Source organism: Cyclopterus lumpus, chromosome 23, assembly GCF_009769545.1.
Source record: "Cyclopterus lumpus isolate fCycLum1 chromosome 23, fCycLum1.pri, whole genome shotgun sequence".
Classification (NCBI taxonomy): domain Eukaryota; kingdom Metazoa; phylum Chordata; class Actinopteri; order Perciformes; family Cyclopteridae; genus Cyclopterus; species Cyclopterus lumpus.
In genome coordinates, this window is record NC_046988.1 from 4,489,107 (window position 1) to 4,516,241 (window position 27,135).

General features: G+C 48.0%; 3 protein-coding genes across 5 annotated transcripts; 2 read left to right on the forward strand and 1 right to left on the reverse strand.

The window, feature by feature from the left end:
• The first annotated feature begins 616 nt into the window (after positions 1 to 616).
• On the forward strand, positions 617 to 4,852 carry mapk12b (mitogen-activated protein kinase 12b). Of its 2 annotated transcripts, XM_034526493.1 has the most exons (12): positions 617 to 1,089; positions 1,904 to 2,033; positions 2,157 to 2,215; positions 2,298 to 2,409; positions 2,503 to 2,532; positions 2,854 to 2,901; positions 2,994 to 3,108; positions 3,190 to 3,261; positions 3,422 to 3,501; positions 3,748 to 3,826; positions 3,920 to 4,093; positions 4,629 to 4,852. In XM_034526493.1, the coding sequence occupies exons 1-12, from the start codon at positions 971 to 973 to the stop codon at positions 4,691 to 4,693; spliced, it is 1,083 nt and encodes a 360-aa protein (XP_034382384.1). In that variant the 5' UTR covers positions 617 to 970; the 3' UTR covers positions 4,694 to 4,852. The 2 variants fall into 2 exon arrangements, with proteins under 2 accessions (XP_034382384.1, XP_034382382.1); XM_034526491.1 differs by having other exon boundaries at positions 691 to 1,089; positions 2,994 to 3,261.
• A 107-nt stretch (positions 4,853 to 4,959) lies between these two features.
• LOC117726296 lies at positions 4,960 to 8,772 on the forward strand. Of its 2 annotated transcripts, XM_034526495.1 has the most exons (8): positions 4,960 to 5,437; positions 5,611 to 5,704; positions 6,862 to 6,921; positions 7,097 to 7,351; positions 7,497 to 7,754; positions 7,905 to 8,153; positions 8,231 to 8,322; positions 8,494 to 8,772. In XM_034526495.1, the coding sequence occupies exons 2-7, from the start codon at positions 5,617 to 5,619 to the stop codon at positions 8,317 to 8,319; spliced, it is 999 nt and encodes a 332-aa protein (XP_034382386.1). In that variant the 5' UTR covers positions 4,960 to 5,437; positions 5,611 to 5,616; the 3' UTR covers positions 8,320 to 8,322; positions 8,494 to 8,772. The 2 variants fall into 2 exon arrangements, with proteins under 2 accessions (XP_034382386.1, XP_034382385.1); XM_034526494.1 differs by having other exon boundaries at positions 4,960 to 5,704.
• A 1,780-nt stretch (positions 8,773 to 10,552) lies between these two features.
• LOC117726502 (oxidoreductase NAD-binding domain-containing protein 1-like) lies at positions 10,553 to 13,800 on the reverse strand. The gene is made up of 4 exons (XM_034526819.1): positions 13,435 to 13,800; positions 11,067 to 11,288; positions 10,813 to 10,921; positions 10,553 to 10,710 (listed from the first exon to the last, which is right to left on the reverse strand). Exons 1-4 carry the CDS (start codon positions 13,798 to 13,800, stop codon positions 10,553 to 10,555), a joined length of 855 nt encoding a protein of 284 aa, XP_034382710.1.
• Between the last annotated feature and the right edge of the window lie 13,335 nt (positions 13,801 to 27,135).

The following is a 27,135-nucleotide window of genomic DNA, read 5'->3' on the forward strand; positions in this document are numbered from 1 at the left end:
GTTCACATAATAGTAGAGTATATTATGGTATGGTAGTATAACACAGTAGTATAGTAAAACACAGTATACTATACAGAAAAGAATGGAAAAATATAGCCTATACAATAGTCCAGTCAGTATGGTATAGCATAATACAATAGTATAGTACAGCATTGTATAATGTCGAATAGAATAGTATACAATAGTAATTGTAATAGAATAGTATGAAGCGTAGTATCATAGCGTAGCATTTAGTCTAGAATAGTATAGTAAAGTGTAATATAGAAGTGAAATATAATATAGTAGTATAGTACCGTATAGTATAGTAACATTGTGATGACACCAAAGGAAATCAATCAATCAATTTAAACCGATTATTAAGCAACGTGGACACATTTCTAATGGCATTCTATGATGATCATTAATGCAAAGTTACAGGCTAGTTTGCCAACTTGCATGCACGTCATTATATTACAGGAGTAATATAGGGTAGGCCTATAAATGGACCTTAGGGTGGGCAGATGTTCAGTGGCTTCCCCCCCCCACCCCCCCCCCCCCCCCCCCACCCACCCACCCACACACACACACACACACACATTGTAGACACACCCATATACTGCCATGGAGCCATGACTAACAATGCGTGTGCTTGTGTGTGTGTGTGTGTGTGTGTGTGTGTGTGTGTGTGTGTGTGTGTGTGTGTGTGTGTGTGTGTGCGTGTGTGTGTGTGTGTGTGCGTGTGTGTGTGCGTGTGTGTGCGTGCGTGTGCGTGTGTGTGTGTGTGTGTGTGTGTGTGTGTTGGGGGTGGATACCCCTCAAAGCGCTCAAGTGGTCGCTGGATTATCTGGAGGAATTTGCGCCGCACCAAAGCTCTCCTCTGCCGGACGGACAGCGCGTCTTTGGGCGCTTTGAAATAAACAAAACAAAGTTGTCAGTTGGTTCCCATGAGCGGACCCACATCCTGACCTCAGCCTCGACTAGTCCGTACGGTATGGCTGTGCGGTCCAGGACGGGATACTACCAACAGGAGGTAAACAGAACCGCGTGGGAGGTTCCGGAGAGGTACCGGGACCTGAAGCAGGTCGGAACCGGAGCCTACGGGACGGTGTGGTAAGTGAAACATCGGCTTTACAGATCAGCGAAGTCTTGGTGGAATTGCGATGGCAGCTGATTGACCATAGGATTTGTGGCATGTCGGACTGTTCAATGAATTGACCCAAAACACCTCCTTTTGTAATTTTGTATTTGCATGCAGCACTGAGGTATACTGCAGTGGCTCTGTCGAAGTATTAAGTCTAGTAGTATATTAAGTATTGCACATAAATAAACCACAATAAACTGACCCTCTTCTCAATGCACGAGAGACAAACAATGCACCTAAAGTAATACAAAAAGTACCATGTTAGATCATTTAATGAGCTACCCTTACCTCTTTTTATTCCAGTGGCTTTTACTTCTACCTGAGTAATCTATTACTATTACTATTCTTGCAGCAGCAGTACTGCTGGTGTGGGCTATGTTGGTCATCAGTATCACCACACAGCTGGCTCTGCAGGGCCTCTCTGTGCATTGTGTTGTATGGCAAAGGGTCAACAAAGAGAACCCCCCCATGCTCATTGTTGGGACAAGTCAAAGAGCCCGAGTTAAGGGTTTATAGAACCACTACATTGTCTTCAGTCTCAAACAGTCAGCAGACAATGTTTCTTGTCATCGCAAAAAAGAAGGCACAGGTGTAATTAATATCCTTAATGGGGCACTGTTCCATTTAGATACTATTAATTACACTTGGTAGATTTCCTTATAGACATGTTCAAACGCCTACCGTGATGGAATTTGGACACAATTAAGTTTCCGGAGGTGAAATTGAACCTGCACAGGCTGTCTTTTGAATGACTAGTGGTACATGTGTACGTGTCTGTTTCAGTTCAGCATGGGACCGCCGGATGGGGACGCAGGTGGCCATCAAGAAACTCCATCGGCCCTTCCAGTCTAAACTTTTTGCCAAAAGGGCGTACAGGGAGTTGCGACTCCTCAAACACATGAAGCACGAAAACGTAAGAGGGACACGTATTTTAAAGTGGCACAATGCGTCTTCTGTGTTGATGTTTTTTTTGTAAACAAGGGGAATAGGACTCCAGCATGAAGCGTACCTCTTTGCTTTCATTTCTCCTGATTAGGTAATTGGGCTGATGGATGTTTTCACCGCTGAGATCGCGTTGGACCGCTTGCGTGACTTGTAAGTTCCCGAGTGCTGCCGAGTATAAAACGGGTTGCTCTTCCCCGGGAGTGATCCGACTCCTCCTCTCTCGTCCCTGCAGTTACCTGGTGATGCCGTTCATGGGCACTGACCTCGGCAAGCTGATGAAGCTGGAGAGATTATCCGAGGACAGGGTGCAGTTCCTCGTCTATCAGATGCTGAAGGGACTGAAGGTGAAAGAATATGTGTTAAACGTGGTGACCACGTCTCCTCCAAGGGAGGCTCGTTGAGCCCAAGTTGCTGATCTGTGTCTCCTCTCTCCTCAGTACATCCACTCTGCAGGGATCATCCACAGGGTGCGTGACCTTTGACCTTTCAGACGATGAGTTTTGGGGGTGGGGGTGTTGCTCTTTTTCACAATCGATCCCATTCATCCCGATTCCCACACAGGGAGCTTTGCTCTGTGCGCTTATTTCCACGTCTTTGTAAACCTAAGCCAGAGCGGTGCGCTGTCTTGTTTCGTTTTATATTGATGATTTCATTAAAAAACATTTATGGATGAATTTCCTGACATATTTAGTGACCTTATGTCTCTAGGTGTTAACGTATTACAGATTCTGCATTCTGATGACTTCTATAACTCACTGTATACCTGTTCTCTTGATCTTCTTCTCCAGGACCTTAAACCTGGAAATTTAGCCATCAACCCGGACTGTGAGCTAAAGGTACTTTAGCTTAACATCAAGCCGTTTTAATGTGAACATCCCATACACGTTCACATTTCAAAGCAACTTGTCCCTCCCACTTCCTGCTTCAGATTCTTGACTTTGGCCTGGCGAGGCAGGCCGACGCGGAAATGACCGGCTACGTCGTGACGCGCTGGTACCGAGCGCCCGAGGTTATCCTCAACTGGATGCACTACACACAAACTGGTAAACCCTCGTCACGTTTTGTGTCATCGGGGGTGGAGGAAAAGGCAAAGAGAAAGCTGACGTTTTTCTCTCTCCTTGCAGTGGATATTTGGTCGGCAGGTTGTATCATGGCAGAGATGGTGCTGGGGAAGCCGCTGTTCAAAGGGAGCGATCGTATCCTTGACTGTCGTCATTAAATCATCTAATTACCTATTTTCCTGTTTTCACTGTCTGCACATGTTTACACTAACGCCTTATGAATGGGAAAGAAAGCTCATGTTTGAAAGGTAAAAACCCATTGAACAAGATGATTCTTGACCACAGCGACTGCCAGACCTGGACCAGCTCCGAGAAATCATGAAGATTACAGGAACCCCAGCGGCTGACTTTGTTGTGAAGCTACACAGCCAAGACGTAAGTCGTACCTCGGGGTTGGAATTACACAATAAACATACACTGGATGCACTCGCTGGCCGTAAAAAGTTGAAAGCTGGTAGTTTGTAGTTTACTCACTCAAGCCTCAGAGATAACCTTTGGCTATGAAATGGTCAATATAACGACAATAAGTATCAGAACAAAATCTTCATACACGACTTCTCTCTAAAAGTCCCATGGCCCAGCAACCTTTGTCATCCTTCCATTCACTTCCTCTCTCGACAGGCCAAAAACTACATCAGAAGTCTGCCAAAGGTGCCAAAAAAAGACTTGCACTCCCTTTTCTCCAAAGCTAGCTCAAATGGTAAGTACAGCTCTGTGCTCTCTCAGCTCAGCCAGGTGTCGGGTGGCACTAAACCCAGTCGTGCTGACCTTGACATGTATGTGTGGAACGCAGCGGTGTGCGTCCTGGAAAAGATGCTGCTCCTGGACCCGGAGCGGAGGGTGAGCGCCTCGGAGACGCTCGACCTGCCTTTCTTCAGCGAGTACGGAGAGGCTGAGGAGGAGAGTGAGGCGCTGCCTTATGATCAGACCATGGACAACACAGACCTGCCGCTGGACCAGTGGAAACGTAAGTGAGGGGGGAGGGGCAGTTCCCCTCAGCTGTACGGAGCACTTTTTAAGTGCGCTGTTTTGTGTTTTTTAAGGCCTGCATTGTCTACAATGTTTTAGTTCACTCTCACCAACCTTACTTTTTGTGAACATGTTCTGATACACCCAGTGAACTTTACCTCCACCAATCAGCAGAGTGGATATTTCCCTCAGGGAGTCGGTGAACGGGGCTGAAAGGAGAGTGAATATTGGACTTGCATTCATCAGGTCACCTGAAACGCTCAGGTTTAAAGCTCTCCTCTCCTTTAAGAGACACTTTGTGTGTTCAGTGGTGTGACAGTGCCGGCTGTTTGCCAGTGGAGGTCACTGCAGATCTTAGATGGGACCGGATGCTTCTTTTAACACGTAACGATACACAGAAGGGGTCATTTACTATATACATACAACTAAAAGAAAAAAACTATTTCCATAAGTGTTGAACTCGGATGTGAAAGTAGGACAAAGACGTGATTTATAATGGCTGATTTGTAATCCTCTCTTTTGTGTTTGTGCAGGTCACACTTTCACAGAGATACTGACCTTCAGGCCGCCCAGGGACTCCAAAGAGACATCACTTTAGGACCAGACACACATACATACACACATCGTGCTCACGTACACACACCTGCACCCCCCAAAAATATATATTTTCTTGTTGACTTTGACTGTGTTCGTGTCGGAGTAATAGATGCGATTAGTTTGTTAAAGTTCCAATAAATGCGATATGCTCAGTTGTTAAGAGTGTGTTTGTGTGTGGGATTATTTATCCATCAACCATAGACAACATGTTCAAATTCATAACGCTACTTCTCTTTAAAGTCAGTCCATCCAGTATGTGGCAGGGCTGTTGTCTGTTTGCATTTTGATAACTTATTCAGATAATAGACACATTTCGTGAACAAAGGGCGAGGCCACACATTGTTCCTGGAACAAGGTGAAGGCTGTGAACACAGAAGCCTATAAGGTTGTCACACACACCATTAACCACTGCAGGTAGCATGGGAGGCTGTTTGAAATAGCCAATGAAAACTGCGTCAACAAAAATGACTAATTCCCACATTTTATTTTCGGTGTAGCCGAGTTAAGATGATACATTTTGTTGTACATAATGTGTTTTCCAAATAAGAAATCACCGATTTGTCTGGGACAGGTTCCCTTTTACAGTGATCAGACCTGTATCGTATCCTTATTTGGGTCAGTCTCCTCGCCATTAAGCCATCCCACAATCTCCAAAACACTCCCTTGAGACAGAAGCCTGAAGACGAGAGGAGTGCAGCCCTGTTACCCCACTGTCTTATCTGGAAAACTGACCCAAGATCCTCCAGTAAATATATATAAATTGGTTTATTTGTTGTTGAGGAAAATCTGCTAAATTTCACAGTCTATGGAAATTAACAAAGCCATCAGCTCCCTGATAAGAGCGGTTTGCCTGCTGATGTTGACTGACTGAGTGCTGGCTGTCCATTTCCTGGTGGCTGTACTTTTTTTTTTTTACAGGGGACAATGGATAATAGGCCTACCGTCGTATCAAAGAAATACGGAGGACACTCAATTCAACTCAAAAGACTTATGTTGCTGCTGTTTCTGGCAGGTAATTAAAATATTTTCCTTCTAACTAAAATACCAGTGGAAGAGTTGATTTTTAGTTGTGATAATATGGTCATTGGCTCAGTGTAAGTGCTGATTTTAATGGCTGTTGGGAAAACATTTTTACTGTGTTTTTATTGGGGAATACTCTTTAATTTGTGTATAATACCTTTTATAAATGTAATGGATCATGGATTACAGTAAATCAGGTAGGCTACTTTACTCAAGTTTTCCATTGTGTTGCTTTGTTGCTTTATGCATCTGGTCCTCGACATTTCAGAAGTAAATATTATACTTTCTACTCCATTTTCCTATATTCGAAAGCTACTAGTTACTAGTTATTTCAAAGATGAAGATTAAAAAAATCTGCTTTTAAAAAGTTTACAATGTATTGTTGTAGATTAAACTACAAAACACTATTTAAAGTAGTCACAATTAATAATAATAATATAATACACACACATTTTTTCGGTATAATAGGTGCTATTAGTTGAGATACTTTAAGCTCAAAATATTTTAGTCCTTTCCCTTTTTTTAAAATGGTACTTTAACACACACGCCCATGTTTTATATACAAGCCTCATGCTAGCACAAATAAAAAAAGAAGAGTTGTAAAGTTAGCAAACTATCAAAGCCTGAGTTATGTCAGCTAAGTAAGCAAACGTTAGCGAACATTAGCCAAACGATGCTACTGGTCAGAGCATGTCGAGGTGTAGCAGCAAAATGCTGGAACGTAATAAACTGAGGGTGCGTTTTATGGCTTTTAAATGTAACATTTCATTTCAAACACAAATTCGTTGTTATTTCTTCTTTGAAAAGTTACGCAGATGAGCTTAATTAATTGGTGCGATACTTCTTCCACTGCCACTTTTTTGTTAATTCAAAGGTCCACCAATGGATGAGCTTTTGCCCGAGCCTGTTGACATGCAAGCCGATTAGCTAATTACTTCTTGCGCAGCCCTTTTATGACGTTGTGTTCTCGTTAGCTTAAAATCAAGCATCAAAGTTCATTCTCGACCTTCGCAAACAGCAGCTTGATAAAACAATCCCAACTCAAGGTCCATTTAGTAGCTTTCAGAAGCTTCCAAAGCCGACAACGGACAATAAAAGTTGCCACTAATGATTTAGATAACAGTGAATATGTTTCCATTGACCGCGTAGGCCTTCAGCCGGCACTGTGTACAGACGGAGAGGAACCTGAACTACATGACGACATTGAGAGTGAGTGATTTTACATTCAAACAAACAATACAACCTATATCTAACATGCTATCTGTATCAATTCTAACCTCCAGACACACAAATAAATAAAATCCCTACGATATATGATTACTGTAAAGAAACGTGAATCCCGTCTCTAGGTTATAGGGGTAATTGTGACTGTCGCCTATTTCAGAGGGAGAGGAAATCAACTGTACAATCGTTGGTCCGCATTACGTGACTGTGGGTGTGCCGAGCAGCGTTGCATGTGACACCGACTGCCAAGAATGCACCTTTTCTCTGTCTCTGGATGGACAGAGTGCCCAGGGGCAAGGAAACGTGTTGGCCTTCACCGTCAACAGCTGGATGGAGGCCCTCACAGTGACGTGTACAGTTGCCAGGGGCGATACCGGGCCGACCACCACGACAACAAAGCGACTGCAAGTGTTGGGTAAGTGATACCTGATTTCTTTATTTTTCAAAGAGATTTCGTTAGTTGGCGTATGTATAATTGGACGACGGCGTATTCACAACTTCTGCGCTTTGTGAACGCCTTTGCTTTCCCATGACTCATGTGTTTGTCTTGCGCACCTCAGCGGGACCCGCCAATGTTTCCATCGCAGGCCCCGATTTGATGGATCCATCTGTGAGCCACACCTACAGTTGCCACTCTTACTGTCGGCCATCTTGCACCTACTCCTGGAAGATAGCTAAAGGCCCGTGGATAAGTGGTCAGGGGAATGTTATTTCTATCACTCCTCAGGAGGCGGACAACTCCAAAATTCTCCTCTGCAAAGCCATCAACAGCGTGTCCGGGCTGTTTGTCGCCGCCACTCGAAACATCGCTGTGATATGTAAGAGAACGAGTTTCACTACCAACAGGGCTGAAAGAGAACACCTTTCCAGTAAAAGTATTTCATGAATAAACAGAGAGTATATTACACATGCAGCTTTTAAACCAGGTATTAGCTATTTATGACCTCTCCTCTCTATCTTTCTTTCAGCCGGTCCATCACAGGTTCAGATCCAAGGCCCCGACGTGATCGAAATAGCGGAAAAGTACAAGTTTGTGTGCACCGCCGAATGCCTGCCCTCGTGTCGCTACGTGTCGTCTGTGAACAGTCAGACTGTGAGGGGCAACGTGATCGACATTACTGTGGATCACCCGCTGAAATCGCTCACTCTCAAGTGCGAGGCTCAGAACACGGCTTCGAAGAGGACCGCCACGGCCTTAAAGACGGTGCAAATAGCACGTGGGTTCAACAGGCTTCCTCTTACGTCCTCTCACTGCCGTAAACGCCGACTTGACCGTTGCTCTTCTTGTGCCCAGGGTCAGATCGGAGCCCGTCCACTCGTCCTGAAGAGGCCTCAGCTGTGCTGCTGCTGGCCGCCATCATGTCTGCTGCCTTCTCACTGTGACAGGTGAGTCTTGTTGTTGTTTTGCCTTTTGAATGTTACTCCTAATTTAATAATAATCGTTTTATTTCACAATATTTTGTATAATTATTTGAGCTTTCATGGCATTTACAGACCTGTTGTCCCCACCGTCATAAAAACAATTCCTCTCTTTCTCTCTCCGTCGTTGTCCGTCAGATCGTCCTCGCTGTAAATGAATTGGTGAAGAAGAAGGGCTTTCCAACTGTGGTCCACTATTGACTCGAGGACCGGTAGTTTCATTCTTCTCCATTGGCGACAAGTTGACAGGAGGTCGAACCCTGTTTGCACGTTCTCGTGAGAGGCGTTGATAAGCACTTCAATATCCAAGTGTAGACATGTAATGAATTTGTTGACTTTGTAAGATTCTTGCACATCGATACAATCGAAATGTTGATGTCTATAAATGAATAAAATGCACCGATGACTTGAACCACATTACAGAGACCTTTTCTTCAGTAACCACATATGTACAATTTGGGGCATCACGCACAAGTTAAGATTAACACAAACATCACAAAATCTGTTTTTATATCGGAGTAATCTCTCACTTTATATCAGGGTAAATACTGATTCCATTTTCTGGATCAACTTATCTAATCAGTATTCTGTCACGACTCGCTATAAACCAGAGGGCTAAACAATCGGATTTAGGGATGGCTACTAACTTCTGCTGGTAATAGCCAGCTACCTCCGCCTGCATCTTACAAATAAAAAAAGTTTTGCTCAAATGTCAAACCAATTCCAACTAAGTCCAGTCAACACAGGAGCCATCTTGGAGACTTTGACTGACTCGCTCACCCTGGGGCAAGCTACCTCTGAACATGTATCAATTTCTACAGGTGACCCTTTAATGTGGCCGACAATTCATCTTTATTCAACTTTTTAGGAAGTTCAACACTGTAGTGGTCCGCTAATTTCAAGAGCTGATCTTTTTTGTAAGAATGAGAGAGAGCGAGAGAGAGAGAGAGAGAGAGAGAGAGAGAGAGAGAGAGAGAGACTCCTGGAAGTGACGTCTGTGATGCCTTCTTGGAGGCTCCAATCAGACGGGCTGGGATGAGCAGGTGAATGTCCCGGCTCCTCCCACCAGGAAGTCATCTTAGAGTAGGAACAAAACAAGCACAAGATTCCCTACTACTGTACCATAAATAATGTCTAAAGAGTGAGTTGTGGCCGTAGTGACGATATATAAAAAACATTTTTTCGCAAGATCCTCAAGCTGCTCTCCCCTCTGGCGATGACATCACAGCTCTAGCCTTCCCCCACACACTCATTGAAAACTCTCAAACAACCTGAAAAACACAAAACTAAAACGGGGACAGTTAAATAAGTATAAAAGCTATCAAAAAAAGCTGAATTATGAAGTTATAGCTGATGATTTTGTCAACATTTTAAAGGTAAAATGGTGCCTTTAGCTAGAAAGTATGCTGACAGTGTACGCTTTTAAAGTTGAAAAAGTTTAAGCGGATTAGAAGATTTACTCCATTGGATCCCATTCATTTTTTATTCCATAAAAAAATTTAAATTGCCAAGAGTTAGATATCTGTCCGCTAAATATGAAGCTGGAAGTTTACAAAATCTTTATTTTGATATGTGTCGGATTATATCTAGTCTGGGTGTAGAGATTTCCTAAATATAGTTCAACACACAACCCCCCAATTAATCTACACCGTGTCATTTTGACACTTTACACTGAGCCTTTACGCAGCTAACTCTTGGCAAGGAAATGTTTCTGAAAAAGGACAAATTATTGCTTCAAGACTTGCTTGCATAGGAAAATTACTGCCTGAACATTGAGGTTCAAATTTGAGATAAGACTTAACATCACTTCTTAATTATTTTGAATTATATACTAGAAATGAGATCCGATACAAAAGATGTGTAACAGCTGTGAAAAGTGATGTGTCTGTCATACACAGAGTTGTAGATTTGTTGTAATATTCAGCAGTGAGCTGAATGATGTCTTGCTTAAATTGAGGTTTTACAGTCGGCGCAGTCCTCCTTTATAAGAAATTAAACTCCTCTCTGGTCTACTGCGAGTCAGCTGCTCACTTTAAAGTGGGCGGTCCCAGCGGCCAAGCGCATATCAGACACATGTTGCAGTGATCAGAAGTTGAATTTCCTCATTTATCACTGGAATATTTCACTTGGCTTCCAGTCTCACCGTACCCCATACTTCCTTCCCCTGAGGGAGGTTTCTGAGAATCCTAAAAAGGTTCTACCACCATTTCTCGAAGAGGATTCTATCTTTCGGGAGGCCGAAGTCCATGAGTGTTTTTGAAAGTGCTTCTATCATGGGCCGGGGCCCACACAGGAAACACAAAGTCCTCTGCGGATCCACATGAGCCTGCAACTCCTCTTCTGTGATTCTCCCGCCTGTGGAGACACAAGGGAAGTCAATCAATCTTTCAAGACTCACTTCTTTGTCTCTGCATGCAAAGAAAAGTGTAGGTGTGTGCGTGCACGGGCATGACTTATGGTTGATAAATGGCTGGAGGTGCAGGTCGACATCTGTGCTCTGTTGCGTGACGTGGAGGTCACAGGATAACTTGTCAGGGAACTCCCCACATGCCTTGATGATGGAGCTCTGGGAACACAGACGGTTGGTAGTTTAGGTCCTTACACACCCGCCCATATATTCCAGTCATACATGTGGACACTGTTGCGTGTGCAGGTCGCAGAGATATCCAGGAGTTACAAAAATCAGTGTCCTAAACTTCCTGTGAAGATACCTTGAAGAGCAGTTCCTGGGTGTTCTTGGCGCTGTAGCAGAGGTGAGCAGAGCCGATCTTGTAGTCCCGCCCACCAGAGGCCTGGTTGAGATGCAGCAGACTGGCTGTGTGCAACAGGGTTGAGTACGAGGGGTTGATCCCGACGCCGCCGGCCACCAGCAGCAAATCTACGGAGGGGTCAGAGGGCGCCGGGTTGAAGTCAAAGTCCCCGCCCACTGTACACTGAGAGGAGAGATAGCAGCGGACTTTATTGGGTAATTTAGACACATTTCTCTTTGCTCAGTAGCTGAAATACACCTTTTGACATAAATTCCGTAGAAGGAATACAGTATCCCTTTAAGTACATCGGAGATGAGCTTCAGGAAACAAACACTTTGAGGTCAGCGGTGTTACGGGTGAAAAGCAATTTCACAAGTTGTGCAGAGATGCTCTTTTGAAAAAAGAAAAAAGAAAGAAAAAGCAGATAAATAAACCGTCATCTGCTCTTTTACACATGTGAGCACACACAAACACACACTGTGAATGCTGGCATTCTTAATCTGCTGCGATTGTAAATGTAATTATAAAAGTCTTAACTGAGCCAACACAGAGTGATACAAGGTATTGTTCCTGTTTCTGGAAACATTGGAACAAGTGTTTGTATGTTTTTTAACCACAAGTGACTTTTTAACTGCAGTAATAGTACCTGTGTCCTTGTATTGTATTTTATATATTTAGGTTCCTCTACTTCGTCGTAGAGGAACCTATTGTTTTTCTAGGAATTATTATTTTCTATAAGGAATGTTGCCCTTTTGGGGGCATTATCATATCCCAAAAGTTGTTAAGATTGACATGCATATCAGGACTGGTGAAAAACACAACATTTTGGCAAACTCGCATTTGGATATACCGGAATGTCTCTATAGCGCCCCCTTGAGGCAGAAAGCCCACGCTTTTTGCTAACAAGGACTGATTGACTTGAAATTTGGTACACATCTCCACTTGGACCTGCTCTACAAAAAAGTCAATGGTGGCCATAAAATGCGCCTACTTAGATTTTCCGCCATTTTGAATTTTGTAAAAAACACGTTTCCATTGTCTCCTAAACGCTGGGTCCGATTCTTACGGAACTTGCTGTGGTTGATTATTGGTTCAATGTCATCAAATGTTATCAAAAGCTTGTCATTGCGTTCAGAGGATATGGGCCAATGAACTTCTAAGGGGTGTGGCCTAATATTTAAAGACACATAACTTCCAAATCACTTGGCCTATCTTCACCAAATTGCTAGCATATGTCCACATTGAATCCCTTAACGTTCCCTAATTTCTTCATAATATTCGAACATTAGGGGGCGCTGCAGTCAATCACTCAATATCGCCATTTTTAGCCTTTTTACATGTTTTTTCAAATTTTTGGGAGTTGTAAAACAGCAAACTCCTCCTAGAGATTAAACCCGATTCATTCCAAAATCGGGCTATGTGTTCTAGAGACCTTAGCCATGAAAAGTTATAAAAGGATTTAAAAAATATAAAACTATGTGCGTAGGTCGCAACGGCAAACAACACCATTCGCCATGAAAATGGAAATTGTTATAACTCGGCCATACATTATGTAATCTGCTCCATATTTCTCATGTCATGACATACTGACCCTGAAGACATCGATATGATAATTTTGCATTCTAGTCATAGCGCCACCTAGTGGCAACATTAAGTTACATGTTTTCTACTTTTATACCCTTCTCCTCACAGATTAATCAGATCCCTCTCAAAATGTGTCAGAATAGACTTAAGACCTCGATAATGGTTCACCTTGAAGATTGTATGGATTCGTTGAAGGGCGGCGAAGTTTGATCCTTTGCCGTGACCGAATAAACCAATGTAACATGCTCAAAATGTAACTTAACTTAGCACACACATTTAAAGTCAAATACGTAGTTACCTGATACGATTGTAATGCTTCAGAATGACAATATGGCTCGATAGCGCCCCCTACAAATATTAATTTAAGCAGCCCCAGCGCTACGTTTCACCTACATTTATGAAACTTGGTAGGCATATGTAAAACATGTAAACTGAAAAGAAAGTCTCCTGGGACTATGCTCTAAATGGTACCGGAAGTCAAACATTTTGATTTTTGTGTGATTTTTGTTTTAAAAATGTTCCATGCTTTAGTCCAGTGGTTCTCAACCTTTTTTCAGTGATGTACCCCCTGTGAAAAATGTTTTCAGCCAAGTACCCCCAAACCAAAGCAAATCATTTTTGGTTAAGAAGTAATACACAGCGCTGTGCCATCAGTGTCTGATTTATTGAACTATAGAAACTGAATATTGCATTGTTGCATTGAACTGAGTGCTTTTGCACTTACATTTTAGTGAGAAACGTGTGCTTGTGCTTCACTGATGATCTTTGTCAGTCTTGGTGACAGGGAGGCGACTGCTGTGATCAAGCTCTTCTCCAGGCACAGTCTGTTTCTTTGCTTCGCTTTGATCACAGTTGCAGAGAAGGAGGCCTCACGTAGATATGTGGAGGCAAACGGTAGTCGCTGCTCCAAAGCTTTCTGTCCCAGGTCAGGGTGGTCCTGCTTCACACACACCCCAAACTGTGTGAGTTGTTGCTGATAAGTGACAGGAGATCTGACGCTGTGTAGAGGCTTCAAACTGCAAATGACCAGATGGTCTTGATGGTGTGGATCCAGCCTGGGCTCCACCTGCAGGTTGGATGGTGATGGAATACTTCTGGGTGACGTCAACATTTTTAACCAGATAAGGTGCATTTAATTTACATGGAAATGTGTGCGTGTTGAAATGTAATCTAAATGGAAGGTCAGATCAAAACCTCAATGCACTATATGTGCACATTTCCATGTAATCTCATGTGAGCAAACAGCAGTGACAGTTTAAAGACTCGCCCAGGGTTCATATCGATCCACTGACACTTAGTAGTGGTTCACACTGGTGTGCACTCATTAGTGCTTTGATTAAACAAAGATGTTTTGTAAATCATCTGAGATTTCATTTCTACGGTTGGATTTACACTTGCGTCAATGCTTTTGTTGAGGTCATGGTAGCAGGGAAGGTAAAGGGACGCCGGCAGGAAATGAAATAGAAATAAAATCCAACTTTTTTTATTGGGGAACGGTTTCCCCTTGGGAGGCACAATTTAAAATGTTGCCTCAAATAGCTTTGAAAATTGTAATTAATTCAACTATCGCTGTCATGTATATATTTGGGTGAAACTCGTCATCTCCTGAGTTAAACAATTTCAGTTAACCCTCCTGTTATGTTGCCGGTCAAATTGACCGTTTTCAAAGTTTGAGAATCTAGGAACAATATTTGTACGTACTTTTTGTGTATAAAACTTCTTCTGTTTACCTTATTTAGTGTAATCAATGTCAAATGCAAATAAAATGTAGGAGAAAATACATGTTATGGTAGACTAATGCAATTTATATCTAGATTTTTCCAATCTAACCTCTATGTGACCCTGAACAAGAATAAACAGCTATAGTGAAATGATTGTGTGTGCTTGTGTCAGGACTCAGCCAGCCGGACTCCCTCCTCAGCCCGTTCACACAGTGACACCCGGTACCTCAGAGCACGCTGCCAGGGAGCTACGGGCTTGGAGGCGGGGACAAGCCAGGTGAGCTCCAACTCACACCTGAAGCCACTCAGCTCGTCCCACGGCTGCAGCTCGTCAGCTCGTTGTATTCGGGGGGATAAAGATCAGGACTGTCTGTGTTGATGTTGCGAGTTCGTGCCATGATGTCCGTGGACTTTCCTCCTTGTGTCGTCACTGAACTTTCCCTCGTGTCTTTGCTGACTTTTTTGTGTGGAGTATTTTCTTGGATTTTTTGGGGTTCGATCACCCGTGGACTAAGGGGACACTTTGAGTTTTTTTGTGTTTCTTTTCTAAGTGACTTGTTGTGCTCAATAAACTACGCCGTGTGTTCGGCTAGAACTAAACCTTGCTGTTGTCGTGCGCTTGGGGTCAGAGACAAACCATAACAGTACGAACTCGCCATGACGACCCCAGCCGACACAGAGAGTGGATTGTCCAGCTCTGTTCAGGTTGCCCTTAGTAGGCAGCTGCATCTGACCAACACCCACTCTCACCAGCTGGAGGCGGCCTCCATTGCCGTGCAGAACCTCCAAGCCCAGGTCCAGCCGCTCCACGCTTCTGTGGAGATCCTGACTCGTCAGCAGGCGGCATCGGCAGACCAACAAGCCGAGATCCTGCTACAGCTGCGGGCGTTGACGATGGCCCTCACCACCCAGCCGCTGAACCAGCCTGTGAACCCGCCCCCTGTGTATCCCTCTCCGGTTAACCCTGCGGTTTCCAACCCAGTACCACGGGAGCCTAGCCTCTCCAGCCCCCGACCGTTCGAGGGTGATTTTGAGACTTGTGCCACCTTCATCATGCAGTGTGAGTTGGTTTTCGCTCACCAGCCTAGCAGGTTCACCTCTGACACCGCTCGAGTCGCGTATGTGATTAACCTGCTCGCCGGCCGGGCAGCCCAGTGGGCTACCGCTTCCTGGGCCATGGGTGCCAGCTTCTGTCTCTCCTATAGGGAGTTTGTGGCAGAGCTACGTAAGGTGTTCCATCATCCAGCCAGTGGTCAGGACCCCGGTGCCCGGTTGAGCAGTATCCAACAGGGTGGTGGCAGAGTGGCGGACTACTCGGTGGAGTTCAGGTTGGCCGCTGCGGAGAGTGGGTGGAACGATCCTGCGCTTCGGGTCACCTTCCGGAGGGGGCTCAGCGAGGCGGTGAGAGACCAGCTAGCCACACGGGAGGAGTCCTCTTCCCTTGATGACCTCATCAACCTCGCCATCCGCATCGATGGACGCCTCTGTGAGAGGAGGCGGGAGCGAGTCCTTCCCACCCCCCACAGACCCAGCACACAGGAGAGGACCCTCGCCGTAGCTCAACCTACTCCCCCTACTCCCGTCCTGCCCTCATCACAGACGACGACTGGCGAGGAACCCATGCAGCTGGGACGCATGCGCCTTAGCCCAACCGAACGGGAGGCCCGATTCAGGGCAGGCCTGTGTCTCTACTGTGGCCAGAAGGGACATCGCATCAGCGGCTGCCCCACCCGGCCAAAAGATTAGGCTCACCAGGACCTCGGGAGATCCTAGTGAGTCACCTTTCCTGTTCCCGTAGTCCTGCACCACCGAGCCGGCGGATTAGCGTCACCCTGGCCTGGGCGGATCAGAGGATTACAGTGGGGGCCCTCCTCGATTCTGGGGCGGATGAGTGTTTCCTGGACTCGGAGTTCGCTGCCCAGGCTAACATCCCGCTAGAAGCACTGGAGGAGCCCGTAGAGGCCTTTGCACTGGACAACCGCCATCTGGCCCGCATCACCCAGAGCACCCGTCCCATCTCCCTCACTGTGGCGGGAAACCATGTGGAGAACCGCAAGTTCTACCTGATCCAGTCCCCACTGGCCCCTGTGATCCTAGGGCACCCCTGGTTTGTACAGCATGAGCCACACATTGCCTGGTCCTCTGGGATGATACTGGAATGGAGTTCCTCCTGCCACGCCCAGTGTCTACAGGCAGCCCCCAGCCCGTTACCCCGACCAATCCCCAGTGTCCCTCCCCCGGACGTTTCCTCTATTCCTCCGGAGTACCACGATCTGGGAGAGGTTTTCAGCAAGACCCGGGCTCAGTCGCTCCCTCCACATAGGCCGTACGACTGTGCAATTGACCTCCGCCCTGGGGCTTCCCTTCCCAGCAGTCGGCTGTACAGCCTGTCTATTCCGGAGAAGGCTTCGATGGACGAGTACATATCGGAGTCAGTGGCAGCAGGGCTCATTCGGCCGTCGTCCTCCCCGGTGGCAGCGGGCTTCTTCTTCGTGAAGAAGAAGGATGGGGGCCTCCGACCCTGTATTGACTATCGCCAACTGAACGACATAACGGTCAAGAACAAGTACCCCCTCCCCCTCATGAGTTCCACCCTTGAGCCCCTCACCCAGGCTACCATCTTCACCAAGCTGGATCTCCGGAGTGCCTACCACCTGGTTCGAATCAGGAAGGGGGACGAGTGGAAGACCGCCTTCAAGACACCCCGAGGTCACTACGAGTACCGGGTAATGGCGTTCGGCCTTACCAACGCCCCGGCGGTATTCCAGGCGCTCATGAACGACGTGCTCCGCGACATGCTGGACGAGTTTGTGGTCGTTTACCTCGACGACATCCTGGTCTTCTCCAGGACCCTCGAGGATCATGTCCAGCACGTCCGCCGGGTGCTCAAGCGTCTCCTCCTTAACCGGCTCTTCGTCAAGGCTGAGAAGTGCCGATTCCACTCAACCTCTGTCGACTACTTGGGCTTCGTTGTGGAGAAGGGTCAGACTCGGGCCGACCCCCGCAAGATCCAGGCTGTGGTGGACTGGCCGAACCCCACGTCGCGAAAGGAGTTGCAGAGCTTCCTCGGGTTTGCCAACTTCTACCGGAGGTTCATCCGGAACTACAGTGTCGTGGCGGAACCTCTCACCAGGCTGACCTCTCCCTCCCAGCCGTTCATCTGGTCCCCAGCTACCGATGCCGCGTTTCTGGCTCTCAAGAGGAGGTTCACCAGCGCCCCAGTTCTACTCCATCCCGACCCTAAGAGGCAGTTCATTGTGGAGGTGGATGCCTCGGACACCGGCTTGGGGGCGGTTCTTTCCCAACGAGCCGTGGCGGATCAGAAGGTTCATCCCTGTGCGTTCTTCTCTCGCCGGTTCCTTCCTGCTGAGGAGAACTACGACATCGGGAACCGGGAGTTGCTGGCAGTGGTAGCTGCTCTGGGGGAGTGGCGCCATTGGCTGGAGGGGGCTGAGCAGCCGTTCACCATCTGGACGGATCATAAGAACTTGACTTTCATCCGGGCGACCAAGCGTCTCAATGGTCGACAGGCTCGGTGGGCCGGCTTCCTCAGTCGGTTCGATTTTTCTCTGACCTATCGTCCCGGTTCCCGCAACATTAAGGCGGATGCCCTGTCCCGACTACACCAAGGGAGGAGCCTGACTGCTGAGGAGTCAGTTCCCATCATCCCCAAGGGCAAGGTGGTTGGCATGGTGGCCTGGGGCATCGAGACAGTCGTGAGACAGGCGTTGCGCTCCCATCCTGCTCCGAGTGGCGTGCCCCCACGCCGTCTGTTCGTTCCGGAGTCGGTCAGGTCCCGGGTGCTTCAGTGGGGACATGCTAGCCAGTTTGCCTGCCATCCTGGCGTCCACCGCACCTTCACCTTTCTGGCTCGCCGTTTCTGGTGGCCTACTATGAGGAACGAGGTAAAGGACTTTGTACTGGCCTGCCCCGTTTGTGCCCGCAGCAAGGCCTCTCACCGGGCTCCCGCAGGGCTACTGCAGCCCCTTCCAGTTCCTAGCCGTCCCTGGTCCCACGTGGCATTGGACTTTGTGTCTGGACTTCCGCCCTCCCAGGGGAAGACGGTGATACTAACGGTAGTGGACCGTTTCAGTAAAGGGGTGCACCTGGTGGCCCTCCCTAAACTCCCTTCGGCGTTGGAGACGGCGGACCTCCTGACGAGCCACGTGTTCCGGCTTCAGGGTCTCCCCCAGGACGTCGTCTCGGACAGAGGACCCCAGTTCATCTCCCAGGTATGGCGAGCATTTTACAAGGGGTTGGGCGCCTCTGTCAGTCTTTCCTCTGGTTATCACCCACAGACAAACGGACAGACTGAGAGGATGAACCAGAGCGTGGAGTCTGCGCTCCGTTGTGTGGCAGCCAGGAGACCATCCTCCTGGAGTCGGTTCCTCCCCTGGGTCGAGTACGCCATCAACTCCCTGGTCAGCTCCGCCACCGGCCTCTCCCCCTTCGAGGCGTCTCTGGGTTACCAGCCGCCGCTCTTTCCTGCTCAGCAGTCGGAAGTGGCAGTTCCCTCCGTGCAGACCCATCTGAACAGGTGTCGTCGTATCTGGGAGGTCACCAGAGCCGCCTTACTCCGAGCGGCTGAACGTGGCAGCCGAGGAGCCAACCGTCGCCGGAACCCAGCGCCCGCATACCAACTGGGGCAGAAGGTTTGGCTGTCCTCCAAGGATCTTCCCCTGCAGTCAACCGCTAAGAAGCTGGATCCCCGGTTCGTTGGACCCTTTGAGATCACAAGGGTGCTCAGTCCTGCAGCGGTGAGGCTGAGACTTCCAACCTCCATGAGGATCCATCCAGTGTTCCATGTGTCGCGAATTAAACCTGTCTCCCACAGTCCCCTGATGCCTCCTGCCCCAGTTCCACCTCCCCCTAAGATCGTAGATGGGCACCCTCAGTGGAAGGTTCGCCGACTGATGGATGTTCGCCGACGAGGACGTGGGTACCAGTTTCTGGTGGACTGGGTGGGCTATGGTCCGGAGGAACGAAGCTGGGTGTCCCGCCAGCTCATCATGGACCCAGGACTGTTGACTGACTTTTATCAGGCCCATCCCGAGAAGCCTGGCAAGTCGCCAGGTGGCTCCCGTAGAGGGGGGGGTATTGTCAGGACTCAGCCAGCCGGACTCCCTCCTCAGCCCGTTCACACAGTGACACCCGGTACCTCAGAGCGCGCTGCCAGGGAGCTACGGGCTTGGAGGCGGGGACAAGCCAGGTGAGCTCCAACTCACACCTGAAGCCACTCAGCTCGTCCCACGGCTGCAGCTCGTCAGCTCGTTGTATTCGGGGGGATAAAGATCAGGACTGTCTGTGTTGACGTTGCGAGTTCGTGCCATGATGTCCGTGGACTTTCCTCCTTGTGTCGTCACTGAACTTTCCCTCGTGTCTTTGCTGACTTTTTTGTGTGGAGTATTTTCTTGGATTTTTTGGGGTTCGATCACCCGTGGACTAAGGGGACACTTTGAGTTTTTTTGTGTTTCTTTTCTAAGTGACTTGTTGTGCTCAATAAACTACGCCGTGTGTTCGGCTAGAACTAAACCTTGCTGTTGTCGTGCGCTTGGGGTCAGAGACAAACCATAACAGCTTGCGTAATAACGTTTTGGAGTTTTAATTACACAAAGCTAATCTCATTTTCCTTCACGATACATTCCCATTTGTCTTGCCAAACAATATGCACAATATGCTTAATAAACAATTTATATCTAGATTTTTCCAATGTACCTAAAAAATAGTTTGAACATGTGTTTTTCATTAAAACGAGTCAGTTATCCTGATTGAACTCTGATCTATGGAGGGGTGAATAACTAAAAACTGATAGAATTGTTAGTATTGGTGTTGGTTTATTAGGATTTTATTTTATTTATTACAACTTTTGGATGATTCAACATTCACCGGGTCACATTGACCCAGGAACATCATTGCTGTACCTAAGAAACAAACTTAAGTTTTTTTTTTTTTTTTAAATGAAGCAACGTCAAGATTTCTTTTACAAACATTAACAGAAGTAAAAAAAAAAAAAAAAAAAAAGATCAGACCTGGCAGGCAGCTAGAGTTGTATTCATGGTGCTGTGATTAATTGAGTTTAGAGTTTTTATATCCACAACCGCAGACCGATATGAAAAAGCGACAGAGCCCCATGGTCTGGCCCGAGTGAAGCGTGCGAGCGACAAAAGAAACCGCAAACCACTGAAGCCAAAACCTGCACGCACGCCCTCTTCAGAGAATAGAGCCAGCTGATAACCCGAATGCTGCCCTCCTTTGCCAGGAACATTAAAGTATTTTATGGTCTGTCTTTTGTAATTAGCAGTGTGATAACAGTGGGCAAGGCCTCCCCCCCCCCCATGCTTTATAAGAGTGTGGATGGTTTTTAAGAGCATGAATAGTTGTTTGGACTTTCTGCAGCAGCATGGATCGTGGCGGAACCTCTCACCAGGCTGACCTCTCCCTCCCAGCCGTTCATCTGGTCCCCAGCTACCGATGCCGCGTTTCTGGCTCTCAAGAGGAGGTTCACCAGCGCCCCAGTTCTACTCCATCCCGACCCTAAGAGGCAGTTCATTGTGGAGGTGGATGCCTCGGACACCGGCTTGGGGGCGGTTCTTTCCCAACGAGCCGTGGCGGATCAGAAGGTTCATCCCTGTGCGTTCTTCTCTCGCCGGTTCCTTCCTGCTGAGGAGAACTACGACATCGGGAACCGGGAGTTGCTGGCAGTGGTAGCTGCTCTGGGGGAGTGGCGCCATTGGCTGGAGGGGGCTGAGCAGCCGTTCACCATCTGGACGGATCATAAGAACTTGACTTTCATCCGGGCGACCAAGCGTCTCAATGGTCGACAGGCTCGGTGGGCCGGCTTCCTCAGTCGGTTCGATTTTTCTCTGACCTATCGTCCCGGTTCCCGCAACATTAAGGCGGATGCCCTGTCCCGACTACACCAAGGGAGGAGCCTGACTGCTGAGGAGTCAGTTCCCATCATCCCCAAGGGCAAGGTGGTTGGCATGGTGGCCTGGGGCATCGAGACAGTCGTGAGACAGGCGTTGCGCTCCCATCCTGCTCCGAGTGGCGTGCCCCCACGCCGTCTGTTCGTTCCGGAGTCGGTCAGGTCCCGGGTGCTTCAGTGGGGACATGCTAGCCAGTTTGCCTGCCATCCTGGCGTCCACCGCACCTTCACCTTTCTGGCTCGCCGTTTCTGGTGGCCTACTATGAGGAACGAGGTAAAGGACTTTGTACTGGCCTGCCCCGTTTGTGCCCGCAGCAAGGCCTCTCACCGGGCTCCCGCAGGGCTACTGCAGCCCCTTCCAGTTCCTAGCCGTCCCTGGTCCCACGTGGCATTGGACTTTGTGTCTGGACTTCCGCCCTCCCAGGGGAAGACGGTGATACTAACGGTAGTGGACCGTTTCAGTAAAGGGGTGCACCTGGTGGCCCTCCCTAAACTCCCTTCGGCGTTGGAGACGGCGGACCTCCTGACGAGCCACGTGTTCCGGCTTCAGGGTCTCCCCCAGGACGTCGTCTCGGACAGAGGACCCCAGTTCATCTCCCAGGTATGGCGAGCATTTTACAAGGGGTTGGGCGCCTCTGTCAGTCTTTCCTCTGGTTATCACCCACAGACAAACGGACAGACTGAGAGGATGAACCAGAGCGTGGAGTCTGCGCTCCGTTGTGTGGCAGCCAGGAGACCATCCTCCTGGAGTCGGTTCCTCCCCTGGGTCGAGTACGCCATCAACTCCCTGGTCAGCTCCGCCACCGGCCTCTCCCCCTTCGAGGCGTCTCTGGGTTACCAGCCGCCGCTCTTTCCTGCTCAGCAGTCGGAAGTGGCAGTTCCCTCCGTGCAGACCCATCTGAACAGGTGTCGTCGTATCTGGGAGGTCACCAGAGCCGCCTTACTCCGAGCGGCTGAACGTGGCAGCCGAGGAGCCAACCGTCGCCGGAACCCAGCGCCCGCATACCAACTGGGGCAGAAGGTTTGGCTGTCCTCCAAGGATCTTCCCCTGCAGTCAACCGCTAAGAAGCTGGATCCCCGGTTCGTTGGACCCTTTGAGATCACAAGGGTGCTCAGTCCTGCAGCGGTGAGGCTGAGACTTCCAACCTCCATGAGGATCCATCCAGTGTTCCATGTGTCGCGAATTAAACCTGTCTCCCACAGTCCCCTGATGCCTCCTGCCCCAGTTCCACCTCCCCCTAAGATCGTAGATGGGCACCCTCAGTGGAAGGTTCGCCGACTGATGGATGTTCGCCGACGAGGACGTGGGTACCAGTTTCTGGTGGACTGGGTGGGCTATGGTCCGGAGGAACGAAGCTGGGTGTCCCGCCAGCTCATCATGGACCCAGGACTGTTGACTGACTTTTATCAGGCCCATCCCGAGAAGCCTGGCAAGTCGCCAGGTGGCTCCCGTAGAGGGGGGGGTATTGTCAGGACTCAGCCAGCCGGACTCCCTCCTCAGCCCGTTCACACAGTGACACCCGGTACCTCAGAGCGCGCTGCCAGGGAGCTACGGGCTTGGAGGCGGGGACAAGCCAGGTGAGCTCCAACTCACACCTGAAGCCACTCAGCTCGTCCCACGGCTGCAGCTCGTCAGCTCGTTGTATTCGGGGGGATAAAGATCAGGACTGTCTGTGTTGACGTTGCGAGTTCGTGCCATGATGTCCGTGGACTTTCCTCCTTGTGTCGTCACTGAACTTTCCCTCGTGTCTTTGCTGACTTTTTTGTGTGGAGTATTTTCTTGGATTTTTTGGGGTTCGATCACCCGTGGACTAAGGGGACACTTTGAGTTTTTTTGTGTTTCTTTTCTAAGTGACTTGTTGTGCTCAATAAACTACGCCGTGTGTTCGGCTAGAACTAAACCTTGCTGTTGTCGTGCGCTTGGGGTCAGAGACAAACCATAACAGCTTGCGTAATAACGTTTTGGAGTTTTAATTACACAAAGCTAATCTCATTTTCCTTCACGATACATTCCCATTTGTCTTGCCAAACAATATGCACAATATGCTTAATAAACAATTTATATCTAGATTTTTCCAATGTACCTAAAAAATAGTTTGAACATGTGTTTTTCATTAAAACGAGTCAGTTATCCTGATTGAACTCTGATCTATGGAGGGGTGAATAACTAAAAACTGATAGAATTGTTAGTATTGGTGTTGGTTTATTAGGATTTTATTTTATTTATTACAACTTTTGGATGATTCAACATTCACCGGGTCACATTGACCCAGGAACATCATTGCTGTACCTAAGAAACAAACTTAAGTTTTTTTTTTTTTTTAAATGAAGCAACGTCAAGATTTCTTTTACAAACATTAACAGAAGTCAAAAAAAAAAAAAAAAAAAGATCAGACCTGGCAGGCAGCTAGAGTTGTATTCATGGTGCTGTGATTAATTGAGTTTAGAGTTTTTATATCCACAACCGCAGACCGATATGAAAAAGCGACAGAGCCCCATGGTCTGGCCCGAGTGAAGCGTGCGAGCGACAAAAGAAACCGCAAACCACTGAAGCCAAAACCTGCACGCACGCCCTCTTCAGAGAATAGAGCCAGCTGATAACCCGAATGCTGCCCTCCTTTGCCAGGAACATTAAAGTATTTTATGGTCTGTCTTTTGTAATTAGCAGTGTGATAACAGTGGGCAAGGCCTCCCCCCCCCCCATGCTTTATAAGAGTGTGGATGGTTTTTAAGAGCATGAATAGTTGTTTGGACTTTCTGCAGCAGCATGGATCCTCACGCTGCCGGTCTGCTGCTGCTCACGTGTCTGGCAGGTAAGCATTTCAGAAGAATTAGTTAAATGCTAATGGAAAAATTCTGCAGTGTTAACTATTAATGTCAATGCATTCTCTTTTCCCACAACCAAGGTTTTTCTACCAGTGAAACTGGAGAGGGTGGAGCCAAGGAGGTATCCCCATGTAAGATCCGTTTTGAATTCACTCCATCATCAAATGTTTTTTAAATGCATCAAGACAATCGTCACAGAGAGGATTAATTTCCCTTGAATAGTGTAAAAAAAAAGTGTGCGTGTCTCGTGTGTCCTCTTGCAGACGGGCCGGTCATTTTGAAGATCGATGGGGACAGTGTGGTGACCGTGGAAATCCTGTATTCTTTCCTGTGCACGGCCCAGTGCAACCCGAAGTGCACGTACACCTGGACAAGCGGTAACATGACCACTCAGGGGCCCGAGCTGAACCTGAAGCTCCAGCACAGGATGCCAACAGAGACCCTGACCTGCTCAGCGTACAACCCGAAAACAGGGGAGTCAGCATCTGTGCAAAAGACGCTGCAAGTGGCGGGTATGATGAGTGAAGACTGAATGTCAAACGCACGAGTTCCCTCAGCTTCGCACTTCCATCAATCAAATCTATCTCCAAACTTTCCAGATGGGCCATCGAAACTACGGATCATCGGTCCAACCTACCTGACTGCAGGAGTTACATCCAACTTCAGCTGCTTTGGCAGCTGCTACCCGTCCTGCGACTACACGTGGACCGTCACTTGGGACGGGGAGCTGCTCCACACTCAACATGGGGAAACCCTCTCTTTAAGTCCATACAGCAGCACCGTCGTCTCCGAGACGCTGTCGTGTGAGGCCAAGAACACCATCTCCCATCTCTACGTCTCGACGGCTCTGTCGGTGCCGGTGGCAAGTATGTGAGAGCAGTTCACGGGAATCAACCCCACTGGTTCTATTGCGCGGTGAAAGAGTGCGATTCTGTTTACTATTTCTGTAACTGGCTGACTATATTACACTGCGATTTACTTTTGTGATTAGCTTCTGGTCGCCTCTGATTACAACGGATTGTATTTCTGTTTTAATTCCTCTTTGATTTCACGATGCAATGCAATGAGCCCCAAACATTCAAACATCCTTGTTCTCCTTCTTGAGGTATATCTGGCATCAGCATCCAAGGTGACAGTACAGTGACGATGGGACTGACGTATTCATTCATATGCATTGTTGAATGCGTCCCGTCCTGCAAATTTGCGTGGAAGTACATGGGCAGGACTTACGTTGGTGACCAAATCGAGATCCCCATCCTGTATGAGGGGGAGACGAGAAGGTTTTCCAGTCAATTTCAGGTCACGCTTATGGACTACATGAACTCTGAGCCGCTGACCTGTGTGGCAACAAACTCTAAATCAGACGTTAATCTCACCTCCACGATGGACCTGACTGTCATTAGTGAGTAGGCGGCATTGCTCCCACGTTAATGTTTAAAAATGGTATTAAGTAATCAAATCATATCTTTCATCTTCATCGTCCCTCCGCAGACCTCATCTCGGTGCGTGCCCTCCCCCAGGCCGTGCCAGTGGCAGGCAAGGCTTTCTCCCTGCAGTGTGTCGGCTCTCAGAACGGAGCCTCCATCACATGGCTGAAGAACAAACAGCCATTGCTGGCCTCTGGACGAGTGCATTTCACCCCGGACAACGTCACGGTGATCTTCGGTCCTCTCCTGCAGGCAGATGATGGTTCATACCAATGTGTGGTGACAGAGGTGGGGGGGCGACCCATCCAGTCTGTCGACTACATAATGCAAGTCAACTGTAAGTACGCGCCTACGCTATGCTTTAACATGGTCATTGTTAAGGATGGTCCATGTATACGTCCAACGCCAAGTTCAACTATTGACCTCCCAAGAAAGGTCAACTCCACATCCACGTCTGGCATTGCCTGGCAACCCACCAAACTCTGATGCACATCCTTCTCAGTGTTCAGAATGTGGTGGCAACTAGTAACAATATGAAAATGCCCATCCCACAATTACATTAAATCAACGCATGCAATAAATAAAACGTCTTAAAGTAATTTTTTTCTTCCATTGGTAAAACATGATAAAGTGCTGCCGGAGACCTTTCTATTTGTCCCCGGCCACTGTGATATACGGTCACTTGATCTCTAATATTCTCTCTTCGCAAAGTTGAAGTAAGAAGTGATTCCACCTCGAAAAGATTGCTGGACTTCGAGGAGGTTTACGCGGCTCTTCTCTTACAGACGGACCGACGAGTGTGTTCATCACCGGACCCGAGGCTCTGGAAATCGGGGTCACGGCGCGCTTCTTTTGCTCAGCGGAGTGCTCTCCTTCCTGCAGCTTCAAGTGGACCATGTACGGGCAGACGATGGCGGGGAGCGGCCTCGACATCACCGTGAACCGCCACGTGGCCAAAGAGTCCATCAGCTGCCAGGCCGAGAACACGTTCACCGGGAAGACGGCGACGGTCAACGAGACGCTCGCCGTCTCAGGTAGGCCGCCGCTGGAGGTTCGAGAGGATTTAGACCACGTTTAAAAGCCGTTATGTCACTCTGATTTATGTTCTTTTCCCCTGTAGATCCTCACTGGTGCGGATGTTGAAACTCTGGAAGAACTGCACTCATTCGTCCACTTTACATCCCCCTGATGTGCTAAAGGCTCGGCACACAACGGAGATCAAAATTGTCGTTTGCTAATCTTCTTATTAATGACCAGTACTGTAGCATTGTGTACTCTGACTGATGGACTGGAGACATTATTAGGGCGTTCCACCTACCGGCTCTAACCTCTATGTGAACCTGAACAAGAATAAACAGCTATAGTGAAATGATTGTGTGTGCTTGCGTAATAACGTTTGGGAGTTTAATTACACAAAGCTAATCTCATTTTCCTTCACGATACATTCCCATTTGTCTTGCCAAACAATATGCACAATATACTTAATAAACAATGTACTTTTTCTGACAACCCAGTGCCGATCCATCTCCCATGTGACATATCTGAGA

What these genes read in the sequence shown, in the direction of transcription:
- mapk12b (XM_034526491.1), top strand. Translation starts at nt 971, where the DNA reads ATGGCTGTGCGGTCCAGGACGGGATACTACCAACAGGAGGTAAACAGA. An exon ending in CTCCAAAGCTAGCTCAAATG is followed by an intron (nt 3,827 to 3,919) that starts GTAAGTACAGCT and finishes TGTGGAACGCAG; the next exon opens with CGGTGTGCGTCCTGGAAAAG. An exon ending in GCCGCTGGACCAGTGGAAAC is followed by an intron (nt 4,094 to 4,628) that starts GTAAGTGAGGGG and finishes GTGTTTGTGCAG; the next exon opens with GTCACACTTTCACAGAGATA.
- LOC117726296 (XM_034526494.1), top strand. Translation starts at nt 5,617, where the DNA reads ATGGATAATAGGCCTACCGTCGTATCAAAGAAATACGGAGGACACTCA. An exon ending in ACTACATGACGACATTGAGA is followed by an intron (nt 6,922 to 7,096) that starts GTGAGTGATTTT and finishes CGCCTATTTCAG; the next exon opens with AGGGAGAGGAAATCAACTGT. An exon ending in AAAGACGGTGCAAATAGCAC is followed by an intron (nt 8,154 to 8,230) that starts GTGGGTTCAACA and finishes TCTTGTGCCCAG; the next exon opens with GGTCAGATCGGAGCCCGTCC.
- LOC117726502 (XM_034526819.1), bottom strand. Translation starts at nt 13,800, where the DNA reads ATGTTGACGTCACCCAGAAGTATTCCATCACCATCCAACCTGCAGGTG. An exon ending in AGATCATCAGTGAAGCACAA is followed by an intron (nt 11,289 to 13,434) that starts GCACACGTTTCT and finishes CTCTCCTCTCAG; the next exon opens with TGTACAGTGGGCGGGGACTT. An exon ending in CCCAGGAACTGCTCTTCAAG is followed by an intron (nt 10,922 to 11,066) that starts GTATCTTCACAG and finishes CTGTGTTCCCAG; the next exon opens with AGCTCCATCATCAAGGCATG.